The sequence below is a fragment of the Neltuma alba genome, unplaced genomic scaffold (genome assembly GCF_004799145.2).
Source record: "Neltuma alba isolate B1F8T4 unplaced genomic scaffold, ASM479914v2 tig00012377_pilon, whole genome shotgun sequence".
NCBI classification, from domain to species: domain Eukaryota; kingdom Viridiplantae; phylum Streptophyta; class Magnoliopsida; order Fabales; family Fabaceae; genus Neltuma; species Neltuma alba.
This window is the reverse complement of record NW_021636875.1, coordinates 117,092-128,725: the sequence shown is the minus strand read 5'-3', so window position 1 is coordinate 128,725 and position 11,634 is coordinate 117,092. Positions and strand designations below refer to the sequence as shown.

The 11,634-nt window shown below is 36.7% G+C and overlaps 1 protein-coding gene and 1 long non-coding RNA gene across 2 annotated transcripts; one reads left to right on the top strand and one right to left on the bottom strand.

Moving 5' to 3' along the window:
• Positions 1 to 338: 338 nt before the first annotated feature.
• On the top strand, positions 339 to 10,972 carry LOC114726383 (probable LRR receptor-like serine/threonine-protein kinase At1g06840). The gene is made up of 20 exons (XM_028912962.1): positions 339 to 687; positions 1,224 to 1,371; positions 3,379 to 3,450; positions 3,620 to 3,691; positions 3,924 to 4,067; positions 4,233 to 4,304; positions 4,398 to 4,469; positions 5,000 to 5,074; positions 5,515 to 5,583; positions 5,745 to 5,813; positions 5,962 to 6,033; positions 6,237 to 6,323; positions 6,420 to 6,488; positions 6,688 to 7,172; positions 8,114 to 8,278; positions 8,588 to 8,871; positions 9,094 to 9,145; positions 9,341 to 9,591; positions 9,785 to 9,919; positions 10,415 to 10,972. Exons 1-20 carry the CDS (start codon positions 582 to 584, stop codon positions 10,763 to 10,765), a joined length of 2,850 nt encoding a protein of 949 aa, XP_028768795.1. The 5' UTR covers positions 339 to 581; the 3' UTR covers positions 10,766 to 10,972.
• Positions 10,896 to 11,387, bottom strand: LOC114726390 (uncharacterized). The gene is made up of 2 exons (XR_003738503.1): positions 11,342 to 11,387; positions 10,896 to 11,041 (listed from the first exon to the last, which is right to left on the bottom strand). It is a non-coding gene; the product is annotated as an uncharacterized LOC114726390 (long non-coding RNA).
• Between the last annotated feature and the right edge of the window lie 247 nt (positions 11,388 to 11,634).

Sequence of the window (11,634 nt, the reverse complement as noted above, 5' to 3'; positions counted from 1 at the left end):
TTATATAGTTTCAAATTTTATTAGAAGTTTTATTATATGTTTTGCATAATAAGAAGATGGACAGTTTAGATGCGATTTTAAAAGTCTCATGATGTGTCTCTTTTTTAGCTGTCAGATTTTTTTTTTTTGGAGTTACAAGGGGCGGGTTCCAACCCGCAACACATGCACCCACCCACACACACTGGCGGTAGCTGTTGTACCACTCGGCCAAGCAGCCAGTGGCAGTAGCTGTCATACCACTTAGTCATACCACTCAGCCAAGCGGCCGGTGGTGGTAGCTGTCATACCACTCGGCCAAGCGGCCAATGACAGTAGTTATCAGATTTATTGGATGGATGAGACTCAGAGATGATGAGGCATGAGGAGAAAACCGATGATGAGAGGATATGCTCCTCATTTTACTGGTTAGTGGTTATTGATTTGATTGTGATATTGAGGCGTTCATCTCCTCTGTATCGCTATCCACGCCTCTTCAATGTTCATAACTGCTTGGCTGTCATCACCGCATTTAACGTACCCCTGCCCTGCTTACTTGGTTCTTCAGAAATGCAATAGAAGTCCGGCGACTTCTAGTTATCGGGATGCATCTTTCGAAAGTCTGGAAGCACGAAGCTGTATTCAGCTTATGGTTCTGTTGCTGGTTGCTTCTGGCTACAGCGCAGAATTCTGTCACTGACCCCGCTGAAGGTATTTGTTCCTCCTCCTATCTTGTTTTCCATGGGTCGTCTTTTCTAGAAGCGGTGGATCTTGCGTATTACAAAATGAATCCGCCAAATTTCTTGGGTTTTTCTGAGCATTGTTATGGCGTAAAACATCAGTCAGTAAAGTTACTAGCAAAATCGGCTGATATTATTTTCATTCTTTCCTCCAATAAATCAAGAGAAGGTGCTATAATAATTTTGACAGGCAATCGTTAGCTTGTTATTGAATTATGCTTTGCAGCTTCAGCACAATTACATCCAGAATATCTAGTTTTGTCCTTAACCGCAATATCCAATGCTGACATCATGTTTGGTTTTCATCGCTTATCCGAGTTATTATTGATTCTGATGTAAGAATTCCTAGAAAAACATATTTATTTACTGTTTGTTCCCCGTAAAAGTGATGTATTGGCAAAAATAACTACTACGTGTTAAGCGATGAAAAGACGATCATTGCAAAATTCAACCAATGTGTATTAGTTATACTGATGGTACGGTGACTTCATTTGCATTGATTTGCAGTTGACGCGTTGAAAACCATCAAAGGGCGTCTTATTGATCCTAATGGAAATCTGAACAGCTGGAATAGTGGAGACCCATGTAGATCTCGATGGAGAGGGGTTCATTGCAATAGTACAGTGGCTGATAATCATTTACATGTTAAAGAATTGTATGATTTTATTCCTTCATTTCCTGTATCCCTCTTGTCTGTTAAGGCGCAAATAGATTCACAATAGTTGGTGTGAACACCCAATTTTGTCCGGCCCCCACAAAAAATATTAAATGTAAATGAAATTAAAAGAAAAATAAAATAAAATATTGATATCCTCCTTGATTCCTTCTTAGAAATCAAGTTTGAAAATCTGCTAAAAAAATAAAACAAAACAAGAGCATCTTTCTCAAAATAAATGGTAATAAAGAAAAAGATTGAAATTAAATGTTGATTGGTCTCTAATTTGAGAAATCTGAGGTGAACACATTAAAGAAAAAAAATCAGAAAATAAAAATAAAAATCTCTCATTTAAGTTGATTGGCTCTTCAATTTAGAAGCATATTTTGGGGTCATAATTGTGAAAATTTAAAAAAAACGAAAATTAAAATAAAAAATCACAATTTGATAATAATTTGATGCTTAAATAGGAAGTTACATTATGAGACATAATCGAGACAAATTAAAAAACGAAAATTAGAAAAAAATTGGAAAACCCTAGGTATAGTCTATAGGAGAGTAAGGTTGGAGGAAGGGAAGGAGGGGAATTCTAGAGCAGAAGAGAGGCAAGAATAAAAAGTCCTGTTCTTCATTCTTTTCGTGCAACAAGCCTTAAGGAGACATGTTTCCACCTATTCTTATTTTCTTCTAATAACACATGATTTATCTTGTCTTAATTGTTTGATTTTCCCTTTAACTTTCAAATGTACGTGCTGCCTCTCTGGTTCTGTGCACATTATTTCCATGCACATATACTTCTTGCCATCTCTTTCTTGTTTTATTGTGAATATAGAGATTCTCAGTTTATGGGCAATGTGTGTTGATCATTTCTTGCTTCCATCTATTTTTCTTAAACTTCGATATAAACATTGTTTTACTAATTGAACTAAGAAAAATATGTTCATCAAAATTAATAAATAAAAATATTTTCTAAAGTCATGTGAGGTTTTTAGAACCTCTATAGGTTTGAACGATTGCTCTTTCGTGTGGGATTATAAGAGTCTCTACAGGAAGTGCTACCTTAAACTTTTTTCTCAAAAATAAAATATTTCAAAATAAAATGTTTTCTAGAGCCGTGTGAGGTTTTCAGAACGTTCTTGTGTTTGAATGATTATTCTTCTGTGTGATATTATGGGAATCTCCGCAGGAAGTGTAATCCAAAATTTTTCTAAAAAAATTAAATATTTTCAACAAAAATACAAAAACGTTTTCATAAATTAAAAAATGACAACCCACAAAAAATCCTTTTTAAATAATCAAATGAATATTTTTTTAAAAGATATCAACCAAATGACACGCATTTCTACTCTAAAACTACGTGGGCTTTGATTTCTCTAAAGGGTACATAGGCCCTAGGTTTTTGTCCTAGGTTAAGTCCAACCTTATAAATAATATATTTTTTCCATTTTGCAAATAATTTTTTTTTGTTTCTATCTTTTTTTTTAAGGTAATTAAAATCTAATTAAAAAAGTCATATTAATTTTGAATAATTGACTTAAGAGAACCATTCTCTTGAACGGGTATTGTGGGGTGCCTAACACCTTCTCCACACATAATGACATAATTGACTCCCGAACCCTATCCGGATTTGGGCGCTGACAGTTGGTGCTATGGGAAAAAGCCTTCTCAATAATCTATACACCAGAAATGCTGAATATAGATAATAAATCCACTAAAGCTGGCAGCTTTGGGATTTTTTTCAACATATATTGATGAATTTGGACATCATGGAGAACCATTTTTTCGTTTGACCGTCGACCATTCTTACTTATCAATTAATTTTTATCTATTGTACCAACATTATTTAATTCTGAGCATTAGCAAACTAAAAGCAACTCAGTTTCCGGCTTCCGTTCAAGATAACTGACCTTCAGAAAGATCTTTAATTATCATTTTCGCACATTTGTTTTCGAATCATCCTTTTGTTGCTGCTCCTTTATTTATTATGTTTTCTTTGTCTGTATGCAGGCGACTACTGAATTTGAACTTGTTTGGAAATTTGGCACCAGAGATTGGAAACCTATCTTATCTGGAAATATTGTAAGACAGCGTTTTCATTGATGTCCAGAATGCACTCCCTTTGCGTATGTGAAGGATTGTCAATTTTAACTTCCTAGATGCCGCTTTTACTATTTAGATATTATGGCCCTTCGGTGGCTTATGACTTCCTGCTCCCCCTGATACATGCTTTTCTTTCGATTCTTGAAAGGGACTTTATGTGGAACCATATAAGTGGGAGTATACCAAAGGAAATTGGCAACATCAAAAGTTTGCAACTCTTGTGAGTTGAGCCTTCCCTTTTGAGCAGCATGTTATGCGCCAACATAATGTTAAACAACAAGTTATTTTCTTACGTCAGAAGTTATGCGTATTTTAAGCAAATTAAATTCTAATACTGGTTCATGGAGGGAAAATAATTGAATTGTTGGCATAATTATAAAGTTACAGGGATTTTACCACCTAGGTTATATCATAACTACTTGGCTTCTCATATTAAATTTACTATTTTGTAGGCTTCTGAATGGAAACAGCTTAATAGGTCGGCTGCCCGAAGAGCTTGGTTATCTTCCAAATCTGAACAGAATGCAAATTGATCAGAACTATATAACAGGACCAATTCCTACATCGTTTGCAAACCTAAACAAGATACAGCACTTGTGCGTTCTTTATTATGAAAATAAAGTTTAAGAATGACCAGTTTTGAATTTTGTCTGAGTTTTGTTTTTGAATCCCTTCGCCTTTGTTATTTTTATTAAAAAAAAACAAAGAAAAGGCAAGAAAATTAATGCTTTATCTCACCCTGCCCTCTCAAAATGGAGCAGTCACATGAGCAATAACTTATTTACTGGACAAATCCCTCGAGAGTTTTCCCGCTTGTCAAGCCTTATTCACCTGTAAGCCGCATTAACATATTTTTCTGGGCTTTTGTTTAATCCTCAATTGTCATTTCTTTATCTTTTTCACAAGATTTATCTTTGGATCTGCAGCCTTCTTGACCATAACAAGTTATCAGGAGATCTTCCGCACGAGCTGTCCCGGATTCCAAATATACGCATAATGTATGGTTTCTTGTCTAATGTGTGTAAAAACAGTTTGCGACACTGCAACCTTCGCTCCTTGTCTTTATGAAGCTGGTCACATTTTCCTTCTCTTTACCTGGCGTTTAAATCGATTAGCAATTTAATTTAACTTGAAACCTTCTTGTAATTTGGATTTTTGATTAAACAGATTTTAGATAACTCATATTTATCTAATTTTGAATCGTTATTGCTTAGATACACTTATTGTAGTTAAACGCTAGATGTGAATTAGTGTGTTCAGTTATGTGGCAAAATCGTGATATGTTTTGAGCGTAGAAATATTAGAAAAATTGAGAAGAGAATTAACTAGTGTTTAGTAGTAGAAACCAGAGAAGTGGGTTCCCTGCCAAAGATTCAATATTGTAATTATGATACACTAATTCATGAAGTTTGCTATCTTTGTTAGTATAAAAAATTCTGATAATTTTTCTATTACTGGCTAATTTAATAAATGTTAATTGTTGACTGATCGCATCAATTAAATTATTTCTTCAATCTTGTTCCCACAGCCAGCTTGATAACAATGATTTTGGCGGGAGTGCCATTCCAGATTCTTATGGCAACATTGATAAGTTGTTGAAGTTGTAAGTACATTTTTGTAACCCGTTGTCTATCAATAGGTTCCTAAGTATAATAATTGACGTCAAGACCTCTGTCATTTCTAGTACTATTCCATGTAAAAGTGATAAATTATTCAAAAGAGAAAGTGTTAGGCCAAAAAGAGGGCGAGGGTGGGAGGAAGAGGAGAACATAAGGGCAAAAGGCAAAACAGTATAATTGTAAAAATGTTTCTGAAAACCACATGAAGGTGCAAGACAAATTGGTTGATCACCTATATGAGTAATGCCAAACTCAAACACGGAGTTGCTAAGGTCGATAATCTGGAGGATGTCTCCTCTTCCTTTTCATCTTCTCCTTGCCTCTTATATTTTGTCCTTTCATCGCAAAAAGGAAGTCTTAATTGGAAAGGTTAAATGTTGAGGTTGACAGGTTGGCCATTAATATACTTTATTGTTTCTTCCAGGACCCTTGGGAACTGCAACTTGCAAGGACCAATCCCTGATTTCAGCGGGATACGAGGCCTTCTTTATCTGTGAGTTGAACTAATTTTCCCTCCACTCAGTTTATAACTGATGAATCATTAAATTTCTTTGAGAGAAATTACTTTTGACTGTGAGTGTTTAAATTTACATATTTTAATGATAGTTCACTACAGGATGATTTCTTCTACTGACTACTCTGTTTAAATTTCAGAAACCTCAGTTCCAATCAATTGAATGAATCCATTCCTTCTAGTAAGCTTTCTGATAAAGTCACCACCATGTAAGGATTTCTATCATTCCAATGAACTGATTAGGCATTCAATTATTTGGATTCCAAGTGTGATTAGTCTACTAGTATTTTAAGTTCTGGCAAATATGATACCTTGATATCCTATACTTCTTATGTTTGACCCTGAGGAATTGTGCAGTGATTTGTCAAACAACAAGCTAACTGGAACTATTCCATCCTACTTTTCTGGTCTCCCTAGGCTTCAACTATTGTAAGTTATCTTCTGTCTTGCTCGTTCTTCTTCTTCTTCATGCTACGAGCGAAATGCAATAAACTCTTTACCACCCTATCATACTTACAAATTGAGTATTGTTGGATTTCTCGGCTGAGAAGTTATTGTTTTTTGATATTGCTGATTATCTCAGTCACAGGATAATAGATCGTTATTTTATCACCTATGATTTCCCATGTCAGGTCACTTTCAAACAATTCACTGAATGGCAGTGTTCCTTCCGCCATTTGGCAGAACCGGACTTCAAATGGAATGCATGAATTGCGTTTGTAAGATCTTATACGATAGTTCCCAAATCTTCCTCACATACGGACTTTGGTACTCGCGATTTACTGAGCATGGTTCTGTGATCTTGGATATTGTAGGGATTTTCAAAATAATAATCTTTCAAGCATATCAGGCGCTATTGATCTTCCTGCTAACGTCACACTCAGGTATGATGCTTAAGTTGCTTTGCTCTTGGGACCAAAATCTGGGTAATGGAGAATTCTGTCTTCACTCTCATTGTTACAGATTTTGTAAAGAGTTGTATTCTTTTACAAAAAGGTTGAAACTTATTCCACATCAAATTAATCATACATTGCATCCAGTATAACTTAATTATGTGACTATATGAACCTTGATGATTTTCAGGCTTGATGGAAATCCTCTTTGTTCCAATAACACTCTAGCTCAGCTCTGTGCAAGTGCTAATGACACAAACAGCTTGAGTCTAACAGACTCCAGTGTTGACTGTCCCCCTCAAGCATGCCCTCCTCCTTTTGAATATTCCAAAAAGTGTTTTTGTGCAGCGCCATTGCTCATTGGCTATCGCTTGCGAAGTCCCGGATTTTGCGATTTTAATCCGTATCAGACAGAGTTTGAGAACTTCCTGGCATCCAATTATAGTTTAATGAATCACCAGGTTGATATTGGCACCCCAGAATGGCAAGCACTTCGACTGCAAATGTACTTGAAGCTTTTTCCGGACTCCACTGATGGCAAAAGCTCCCAGACTTTCAATGAAAGCGAGGTTTTTCGTCTTTATAGCATGTTCGCAGGATGGGTTATTCCAGACCACGATTTTTTCGGACCTTATGAATTGCTCAACTTCACTCTTCTGGGTCCGTACAAGGATAGTGAGTCTCAGAAACTACTTATGATATGCCAGAATGCTTGGTTTTTGGATTTAATGCATACGTCATCATATTGACTATGAAAATGCGATCGAAACTTTTTTAGCGGGTTGAAAAATTGATGTTAATGTCTAGTATATATTGATGGCAAAAAAAAAAGTCTAATATATACTCATCCGGCCCTTAATATATGATCCAATTGTTAAGTTGGTTTTGGTCCTAAATATAAGACCCATTTCTCATATTTATTAATTTTCTCTAAATTACCTTTATGGATACTCCCTCAACCATAATCAAATAGAAGAGGAAGAGGGGCTATTAAAAAAAATGATTATAGTATTTTAGGAAAAATATGTCACATTTCTTATAATTAACTAACTTACCTAACTTTCTTAATCTAATCAAATTAGTTAAATGGGTCTTATATTAAGAACTTGAGGAGTATTGATTTAATTGATCGAATAATGTTTTCCGCTCATGCGGAGCAATTTATTCCCTAGCTTCCTTGAAGCAATTTGGCTTTCTCTGACTTAACCGATGCTCGCAAGTGTTTGCTTAACTCCCTTGCTAGTTGTTATATGTTGCTCTGTAGCTGGGTAAAGTCAGCCTTGGTTGACATTTTGGCTTGACTAGTGGCATCTCTTTGATTATTGTCGAAGCATATTTAAATTTTTCTCGTTCTAATGCTTGAATGAATACTATGAAAGACATGTAATAACTTTGCTGTGACAATTTCTGGAGAACCCTATGATTGATATCCCATGTTAAAAATTATGCTGTATTTTTTTGGGGTCAGAGTAACTTCAAACAGTGCTTCCCCTTAAATTGGATATTTAACGTCACTTGAGCCCATCAATAAAACCGTTGTTGCATAATATCTCCTGTATTCATCCATGTATGAATTAATTATATGATAATTCTCGTACTCCTCATCGTTGTCGCAGTGACGTTTGGCCCCGCTACAAGTGCGGGGATAAGCAAGGGTGCACTGGCTGGCATTATCTTAGGAACAATTGCCGGTGCAGTTACGTTATCTACAATTGTGACTCTTCTTATCATGAGGGCGCGGATCAGAGACTACCGGGGGGCACTTTCATCAAAGCGACAACGTGAGTACCTCTCTCAAACAAGCTAGCGTATTATATTTACTATATTGCTCTTTGACTTGTCCAAATTGCCAGGTCACAATGATAAGCGCTGGCGTTAATGACTTAATGCAAGTTTTTATTTTATCGAAGCCATATTTAATTTTTTTTCCCTTTAATTGTCGTTCAACGTGAAGCAGGAGCATCCAATTTCATAAAGACTAAGAATAAACCATATTTACTCTTTTTCTACCTTGTACTTGACAAAATAATCGAGAACTATGAGTTGACAATATCTTTCAAGTCTTGACATTGGCTTCTGTTTATTCACAGTTTCTAGAACATCAATAAAAATTGAGGGTGTGCGGAGCTTCACTTTTGAAGAAATGGCTTCGGCTACTAACAATTTTAGTGACTCCAGTCAAGCTGGCCAAGGGGGCTATGGGAAAGTATATAGAGGTATTCTCACCGATGGCACTGCGGTAGCAATAAAACGCGCACGGGTGGGATCACTGCAAGGTGAGAGGGAGTTCCTAACAGAAATACAATTACTATCAAGGTTACATCATCGCAACCTTGTGACTTTGGTCGGATACTGTGATGAAGGAGGTGAACAGGTACGTTTTGTTTTGAATTTGTGGAAATTGATTATATCTAGATTTTATTTTTATTAAATTCTGCACTGATATTGGTATTGTTAATTTCGTCATTGGTAGTTCTTGTATTAATGTCCTATCTGACTGTATGACTCACGTGCTCATAGAAATCTTCTTTTCATCTTTCTTTGGCTGTTTCGGATTTTTTTTTTCCTCATTTCAAATTGCTGCTTATACTTGCAGATGCTGGTTTATGAATTCATGCCAAATGGCACGCTAAGGGATCATCTTTCTGGTATATCTCTTGTTCTCACTATCTAAATTTGCAGTATGCTTCCTTGTCTTCTTAATGTTTATACTTGATTGCCTTTTACTGATAACTACGATATGAAACAACGGAAACTATTAAGTTTTCCCACCCAATTTTGTTCCAATATTTGATATTTGATGTGCAAAGAGATTCTGCTTATGTATTTCATTTTTACGACAGCTTACTCGAAAGAACCTCTGAGTTTTGGCATGAGATTGAGGATTGCACTAGGATCAGCCAAGGGCATCCTGTATCTACATACGGAAGCTGATCCTCCAGTATTCCACCGAGACGTCAAGGCCAGCAACATATTATTGGACTCCAGGCTCAATGCAAAAGTTGCTGATTTTGGACTTTCACGGCTTGCTCCAGTTCCAGATACTGAAGGAATTGTCCCTGGCCATGTATCTACAGTGGTAAAGGGAACCCCGGTAAGATCGTCATTGTAATTTGGCTAAAATTGCATGTGCAGCAGCCGTATCCTTACTTCCCACGAATTATTTCTAAAATTGCATGTGCAGCAGCCGTATCCTTACTTCCCACGAATTATTCCAGCACGTTTCATATGAGCGAGGTTAATGTTACTCAGTGACTGACCATCTCTTCGCTGCTTTAATTTTACAGGGGTACCTTGATCCAGAGTACTTTTTAACTCATAAGTTGACTGACAAGAGTGATGTTTATAGTTTTGGTGTTGTACTTCTGGAACTTTTGACAGGGAAACCGCCAATCTCACATGGCAAAAACCTTGTTAGAGAGGTATATCTCACACCTGGACTTAATTTCTTTCCCACAATGTGTGATTGGGTCAAGTTGGGGTAAAATTTATGCATTGTCGGGGCAAAAAGGAAGTTTAACTCCAAAAGATTTAACGCATTTGCCTGATAGAACATCTAGTTTTCCCCTTTTGCTATATCGCTCTCGTTCTTTATCCTTATGCATGCGAGTCAAATCCGACCTGGACATTTTTGCCAATTGAGCTTTAGCAATTATATCTGCTCCATTTCCTTTTTTTTTTAAGACATGGTATTGATTCTGTTACAGTGGTGGTATCCAACAATCATCTTGTCAGTCTTCACATTTTTTTGGGTGATATTGCTAGTGCTCACTTTTACCCTAGGTTTTTTTTTCCCCCAGAAAAGTAAATATTTGATCAAACTAAATTTATTTATATGTGACAGCAGTGTTTCTTGATCGTTTAATATGTTCAAGATACGAGTGTAATAAGTGCTTGATGTTAATCACCATTTCCAGATTACTGTTGCATACCAATCTGGTGAAGTATTCTCGGTGATGGATAGACGGATGGGGCCCTATCCTTCAGAGCACCTGGAGAAGTTCCTGACCCTGGCTCTCAAGTGTAGCCAAGATGAGCCAGATGCACGACCTAAAATGGCAGAAGTTGTTCGAGAGCTCGAAAACTTGTGGTCCATGATGCCCGAGTCCAATGCCAAGATACCTGAATATATATCCAGTGATTCTGGGAAATTATTCAGTTCACGGTCTTCATCCTGTGTTAGCAAAACTCCTTTTATATCGGGAGATACGTCTGGTACTGGTAGCGAACTTGTTAGTGGAGTAGAGCCAACCATCAGGCCAAGGTAGAGCCGACCAGCATTCATGGGGCGTAAAATATGAAAGTATATTGACCATGTGTGCTGAACAATGACCCCTTATTACCCTGTTTTCATTTATTCATATTCCTTAGGTCAACCCGTTGTAAAATAAACCCATAGAGCAATGACCATGTATGCTTTTGTACAGATTTCTTAGGGTCACCTATTACACTTTAAGTTCACGTAGTTGATGTTAGTCGAAGTGCTTAGAAATATGGTTTACACGGTTATGAGCTATCTTCCATAGTTGCATGGCAGCGAACTCCTGCATTTACACACACTAGTTCAGATCGATGCCCCTGAAGCAGTTTTAATTGCCTAGCAAGTCTCCTGTAAAGTGCTACTTTTACAGGCCCAGCAATTTCGCCAACCTAATTTATGCATGAATTTAATTTATGTTAGCATCATTAGTCGCTACATGAGCTACTGGTGCTTACGGAATAAAATTTAAGTATTTAATTAAAAGGAAAAAAAACACAGTTACCAAATTAAAATTAAAAAAAGGGGTCAAGGTAGGTGTAAAATGATTTTTCCCAAAAATACACCATTCTTGCGGCCAAAATACCTTCGTTCGCAACACAGCTCGGCCAAAACAAATTTCTCCTTGTCTCCACCCCCCCCCCCCCCCAAAAAAAAAAAAATCATCGACCTCGAACCAAACTTTTAAGATAAACGAGATTCATGCCTGGCCATAATCTTCAGCCGAGAATGAACCGAAGGGAGCAAGGCTTAAAAAAAGGGCTTCACCACTCACCAGTCACCACCAAATTCTTTTTTTTGGTCCAAGTGAGGGCCCAAGCCCAATAATCACCACCCAGATATTCCATATTTATTACGGATTGATAAGATTTAAAAATA